Consider the following 6,567-nt stretch of genomic DNA (forward strand, 5'->3'; position numbering starts at 1 on the left):
CTGCAGACCACCACAGTCCCTGTCACCAGCTCTGCAGTCCTGATCTGTACATGCAGTCCCTGGTTAACAGGTGAACCAGCCAGGATAGGGAGGGCAAGAAGGGCCACTCCTCCACACTGGGGCATGGGTGACACACACTCCATCCCTCATCTTCCTTGCTAGCTGTGGGGTTGGCCTGTGGGATTTCCTGCTGACCTGCCAGGATCATAGCAAGTGCAGAGGAAGCTGTGATACTCTAGTCATTGTGGCAGCGCTGCCCATGGCACAAGGTCCATCAGCTGCCTGAATCTCAGAGAAGAACTCAAGTACAAGTGTGCCTGCCTTATCCTTGTTGCTGGTGAGTCCTCAAAACAGTCCTGTGGGACTGAGGGGAGTGAGGACGACAGGGGTATCAGGAGGGGTGAGGATGGGTGCTGTATCTGATGTGGTTTCTTCAGTCTCACTTTCCACATCATCCAGGCTTTCGCTGACAGAAGGGATGATTTGCACCACCTTCTCCTGGAAGTGCACTTGCTTGCGTGGGGCTGGTGGGACCTCCGGTTGGAGTGCAGCTGGATGGGTCAGACTTCTGTCCTTGCTGCCCTTCAAGATGCTCTTCATGTGGCCCAGCAGTGAGCAGTGCTGCTCCCTCTGGGCCTCATGGAAGGTGTAGGTCTGCTCAGTGTCACCAGCAATAGTTGGGGCTGCAATAGTAGCTGAAGGGTCCACGTACTGGCCTGCCTCAGGATGCGCGTCTTTGTGCCCTGAGGTCTTTCTTCTCTTGCTCAGCAGGAAGTAGGCCAAGGCAGTGAGAACAAGCATGGACCCTGGAGAGAAGGATATATTGGTTGAGCGTTGGCCCAATGTGAAGTGCTAGCCAATAAGTGTTTGGTCCAGTTAACTCAGCACTGCACACATCCTCACCATCTGTGGGTCTACCAGTCCATTGTTCCCAACAGACCATATTCGTCTTTCATTTACACTACTCCCCACCCCAACTCAGGCTCCTCACCAGGTATGGTGACATGCCAGACGATGACGGGATGCAAGAAGCAAGCCACTGAGAGCAGAGTGTACCCCAGGAATTTCTGGAAACTCCCTGGGTGTCTGGCTTGCTTCCAGCAGGAATGCGCCAAAGAGTCGGGCTCATATCTGGAGAGAGAAACAGAAGTCCTTGTACACCAAGTGCATGCTGAGGGGGTTTGGACCTAACCATGATCTATCTAAAGGTTCAGACTCTCAGTCTAGTTTGCCAAGAAAAGCTGGTGTTTTGGTTAGGGAAGCTAAATGAAGTCTGAGCCCTGAGTGTGGTGGGCAGAAGTAATAAGTCAGCATCATATGTGACCTCTTCTTGGCATGTTTATACCTACTATTTGGATTAAGGTGTTGCCTCCTAGCAATTGGAGATTTTGAGTTTATGCTGAAAGTCAGCAGAAGAGTGTAAGGATTTTCTACATTTTAACTCAAACTTCTGCTGGGCCCTTGTATGACTTTGTACCATGTGCTAAGGAGATGCTGCAGACTAGGGTTTGTCATACTGATGCTTAGCAGATTATGGCACAAACTTGGGTTAAAACGTGTTTAATTAGGTGTGGACATGACTCCACTTATCTCCCTGCTGCACTACTGCCATGGCAGTAGGGGCAGGACCTTTGGTGTGGCAGTTGCAGCTTTGACAGGTCTGATGGAAGTGACAGGTTGCCCTGGGCAAGTTGCACAAGGGTTGAGAAAGACTGGACAGGATCTACTCACGTGAAGCACATCTCCAGGAACAAACTGAGAAAGAAGAAGCCTTCACAGACAGTAACTGCAATACCTGAAAAACTGAAAGGTGGAGTTGTCAGGGAGGCAGGGCTGGGCTCTGCAGATGGAAGAAGGGGCATAGAGGGCTGGGATTTACTGTTCCAGTCACAACAAAGACTGTGTGCTACGGTCTGAACACTCTCTACCTGGCTGGTTTATGGAGGAAAGCTCAAGACCTTCCACCCATGGAGGGCTAACTTGCAGCCAGTGTCACTTCTGGCCTGCCTGAATCTACATTAGCATGAGGAGAGGGTCATTCTCACTAACAGGATCAACTTACTCATTGGAAGCCTAATGAGAGAGTTCTCAATTCCCCAAAGCCTTTAATACTGTTTCCTGCTTCTGTTGCAGGCTAGTTTGGTGCTATATTTGGTGGAGGAATCAACTGTGCCACCTCTACTAGCTCTGAGTGCAAGGGTAAAAATACTCACAGCAGGTAGAAAGCCAGGCTTTTGAACTGCCCTCGCTGTAGAGTTTCTACACCCACGCCGATCAGCACTAGAAAGGGAAGGCAGCAAAGGTGTTGACTGCTGGCTCAGTTTGTGATTCTCTGGTGTCCCATCAGCTCCCAGCATCCATGCCCTGGTGTCTATGGCTGTTGGTGCATCTGCTTCTGCTCTGTATCTTTGGTGACTCAAGCTGATACAGGAATCCTGAAATCAGAGCTGAGTGCTGGCCTTGATGTACAGCTCCTGAACCAAACACAGCAATACACCAGCAGGCAGCCTTGCTGCTGCATGGCCTGGGAAGATGTGCTCGGAGAATAACAGCTTTGGACAGAGATAAGCAATGGTGTCTGTCCAATGTCTTTCCCACCCTCTACTGCTGCAGAGACTTCAGTCGCACTTCCCCATCTGCTCCTGCCTCATCCCACACATCTGTGAGCCTCTGATGAGGCCTCTCTGCTCTGATCCTCTCCATGCCCACCAGCTCTGCTGCACCCCACATGTGGCTGTAGGGCAGAGGCAGGATAGGTGAACTGTGCCAGTTGCATTCAGGTAGGGCTGTAGCCATGGCATTAAAATTCTTTGCTAGCCAAACACAAAAACCTGTAAGAGGAGCAGGCAGATTAAAAACAAGGAATGAACATCCACCCAGAACACAAGCCAGCACAGCACACTGGGGAGTCAGTTTAAGGGGGATTAAGAGTATTAGCAAGGCTAAAGTCCTTCCAGGACTGGTCGTTGGGAGCCAATAGCTTTATGGCATGCAAACTTTCCTTCAACATCCCTCAAGGGTATTTCCAAAATAGCACAAAAACAAAGTGTTTTGCACCAGCTGCAGGGAGCTTGTTCAGTGCACACTGGCCAAGACATGAGGTGCCAGTAGGCTGTGGTTACTCTAACACCACACTGAAGTTAGAGTATTTTTCCAGATTTTGGATTACATTACCTGAGCTGTGGCTGTGCCCCACACAGAAGTAGGGTACCAGGCTCACAAGCAGGGAGCCAAGCTCTAGCCCACCACGGCCATGAGGTGGGCCAGTACTGTGGGTCTGTGCCTGAGCATGCTGTGCTGATCCAGCCAAGCCAAGACCCATCTGGACGCTGTGGTTTTGTTGGTTCTTGCTGTGTCACCTGCAGCTGCTGATCTCTACTGGCCCCTCCTGGCTCCAGGGGAACACATGGGGCCCACGTCCTGTCTCTCCACACCCAAGCAAAGACAGGGAATATCACTGTCATCAGAGGGCTGTGAAGAGACCAAGCTGTGCAGTCCTACACACAAGGAATTGTCCTTCATTATCCTGTGATAAAGCAACTTTCTTAACACTTTTCTATACAAAGTCAGAATTCATCCATTCAGTCATTCCCCGCAGACAAATGCAGAATTCAACAGCTCTAGACTCTGCTTTGCCTGGGGAATTTTTCTGATTTTGCACGGCTTTTGCTTTATCTGCAAAGCTGTTTGGGTGAAGTATCTACAAAAAGCAAGGGTTGTTTCTGAAGTGTTTGTTTGGGCTTGTTGCTGCCTTGATTTGGATCTTCTCCAAATCATGTGGTTAAAGGCACATGATTAGGAATTAAATGGTTGAAAGCATGAGAATTAAGAAAAAAGTAAAGACTCTCTGGATGCAGAAATCACGAGGCCTAAAATCTCCAATTTACTGAGATACCCCCAGCACAGAGGTCATCTGTGGGATGGTTTGATTGCTCCTCACTGACGAGCAACGGACAAGAGGATATTTCCTGTACAAGAAGCCCCATTGCACACCAAGGTCCTGGGGGAAGGAAGGGTTACATTTTGTGGGCAGTCTTTTGTGTTTGCAAGCCTATGGAGTTGGCCAGACCTTCTCAGGATCAATTAGTGAGGCTGATGCACTCTCCTCTCCCTTTCATTATTCTTATTCAACCAAAGCCTGTGGGATTCCTTTCTGCGTGGTTTCCATTTCATGTGAAAACCTCATACACCTCATCAGGCACTAAGCGCTGCATCAAGCTGTTTTCTTACCCCATTGAGACACACAAAAGAATAAAGCATGGGCACCTCCCATTCCTTCACTGTCCTTTTGGGAAAACCAGTTGATAGTAGGAAGGCATCAGAGCGGAGATATGGAAAAGTACAGAGACTGGCAGTGCAGCTGTCTGTACTCTGCAGCTGCTCAGCTGAGGGTACTGCACTGCTGGTTTCAAAAAGAGCTACGGGAAGGGGTATGGATGATGCAGAGTGTGGAAAATAGCAGACAGGCAAGAGAGATTGTATTCCATTGAGACTCTCCCAAACTGTAAGCTACGCATTCATTTTTACTGTTCTAGCTTTAGTTTTCCTGCAACAAGACCGTGTTTTCACCCAGTAATATCTGTGCGAGTTTGGAGCTTTAAGGGTGAATATGATCAGCGTAGGCTCATGTGGGCCTAAGGAGGATGGGAACAGATTTGCATTTACTAGTTAAAGCAGTGTGCCAGCTCCTGCCTGTTGCAATCTCAATACGATGTGCTGGGGAGTTTGTACAAACTCAATGACTTGAACCTCTGTACTTTATCAGTCTATAAAGTACACTGTGGAGCACAGCCTCCATTGTCCCAGCAGGGCTCCGGGTGTCCTTGGGGACCTGTGTGCTCTCCAGCTGACCTTTGTGCTTTCTGCTTCGTCCCTGACTTGAGCAAAGTGTCTGCAGTTGATAAAGGAAAAGCCAGGGTGGGAGGGCCTGCTGTGACCTACCAAGCGATGTCTGAAATCCAAAATTCCTGGAGTCTGACACAGGCACCTGAGACACTTCTCATCAGGAACCTCTGTTCACACCTCCAGCCATGAGGCAAGCTAAGCCTTTTGATCTCTGCTTTGCTGATGGAGAAACTGAGGCAGAATTCTACCTGCCCTCCCCCATGAGAGAGAGTCAGCAGCAGTACCAGAGTGAATATCTGAGCTTACTGCCCCTGCCCTGGCTATTTATCCCACCCAGAGTTGTGCTGTGGGACAGGGATGTCCACTACAGCCCAACTCTGAGTGAATGAGGTGTTGCACCACCATGGCAGCCCAACAGTTTTGTGCTGTCCTGAGTATTTTGCTTTTCAGTCCCACTCACACTATGCTTGTTCCTCTGCGTTTTTACAAGAAAATAACTTGGCTTTCTTTGCACTTTGTTTTGTCTTATACAAACAGCCCATGCACCCAGCTCTTTCCTTTGATGTGTCTCAAAGCAAAAAGGAGCAAATTCCCTCACCCCCCTTGCAGCACGGAACAGTGGCTAGACCTGGCCAAAGCCTTAGAAACAGCTCAAGAGCCCCCACCCCTATGCTTTTAGTAGCAAAGAAAGGGAGGTCTCTCTTACCTGCTGCAGTGGTGATGCCCAACAATCGGCAGGTGTACTCCAAGGCACTCCAGAATGCTTCCTGCCGCATGGTGAAGATGATGGAGGTGATGCCAGCTAAGAAGAGGCTCTGTATTCAGACCTCCAGCTGCAGGCTGAGCCTCTTGTGTGCAGGTCCTGGTGACCTTCCCAAAGGACTGGCCACCTCCACAGGGGCAGAACAAGCTGCCACTGCAGGGAACCAGTCAGCACTGCCTCAGGGTTGGAGACACTTGGCCTTTTCCCCCTCACCCGCCCTCCCGATGATGATTAATGATTGGTAAGGGGGGGTGCGGCTTTGGGAGCATTTGCAGCCTTGCAACTGGGGTGCACGCGTGGCTTTCCTGCTCCAAGGCAGCAGATCTGTAAGCCCAAGCTGATTAAATGCATGTGAAGTCATTAGTGCTGTGCGGCTCCCTGCAGGTTAACCATTTGTGAGGAGGATGATGCTTGCTTTTGGCAAGGAAGCAGAAGTCTCCTGGTAGATGGCGGGGCTCCTGGGCTCCCCAGCCTTTCAGTGGCACCACAGCCATTTGCACTGGGGTTCTACTGGCACGTGGAGTGGTGTCAGAGGAGGAGGGCTATGTGTATGCATTCTGGCCTATTTGTGTTGGCTTTGGCAGACAGCATCAGGATCCTTGGCCTGTCTCTCTGGGACACAGTGCTTTTGAGGAGGGGCAGCTCTCACTACAATGAAGGCTGAGATAGGGCAGTGTGCACCTACTCATGACCCCACATCCCACTGAACACACCTCATCTCACAGGGGTCACTGGTCCCAACCTACTGCCTGGGTGGGCACAGCCTCTGCTCCCAAAGCACAACAGGAGACCTGTGCACACACTGGTGCCCACCAGGCTGCGACTCACAAGGCAGTGATCTCATCTGCTGGGCAAATCGCCATGGCTCCTGCCCTCACTGTGCCTCCTGCCAGTGTGGGCTCAGCACAGACCCCGCACATATGGGTTTTCCTCTGCCTTTCACCTGCCCCACAGCATAT

The 6,567-nt window shown here is 50.5% G+C and overlaps 1 protein-coding gene across 1 annotated transcript; it reads right to left on the minus strand.

The window, feature by feature from the left end:
• Window positions 1-345: 345 nt before the first annotated feature.
• TMEM72 (transmembrane protein 72) lies at window positions 346-5,621 on the minus strand. Its single transcript, XM_042818913.1, has 5 exons — window positions 5,552-5,621; window positions 2,214-2,280; window positions 1,732-1,803; window positions 992-1,131; window positions 346-806 (listed from the first exon to the last, which is right to left on the minus strand). Exons 1-5 carry the CDS (start codon window positions 5,619-5,621, stop codon window positions 346-348), a joined length of 810 nt encoding a protein of 269 aa, XP_042674847.1.
• Between the last annotated feature and the right edge of the window lie 946 nt (window positions 5,622-6,567).

The sequence above is a fragment of the Centrocercus urophasianus genome, unplaced genomic scaffold (assembly GCF_019232065.1).
Source record: "Centrocercus urophasianus isolate 14NV4802_14NV808 unplaced genomic scaffold, USGS_Curo_1.0 seq_17, whole genome shotgun sequence".
Taxonomy (NCBI): domain Eukaryota; kingdom Metazoa; phylum Chordata; class Aves; order Galliformes; family Phasianidae; genus Centrocercus; species Centrocercus urophasianus.

Excerpts from the sequence above, each read along its gene's own strand:
- TMEM72 (XM_042818913.1), bottom strand. The coding sequence starts at position 5,621 with ATGCGGCAGGAAGCATTCTGGAGTGCCTTGGAGTACACCTGCCGATTG. Across the intron at positions 2,281-5,551 it reads GGGCATCACCACTGCAGCAG|TGCTGATCGGCGTGGGTGTA; the intron begins GTAAGAGAGACC and ends TTCCCTTTCTAG. Across the intron at positions 1,132-1,731 it reads TTCCTGGAGATGTGCTTCAC|ATATGAGCCCGACTCTTTGG; the intron begins GTGAGTAGATCC and ends TTCTCTCTCCAG.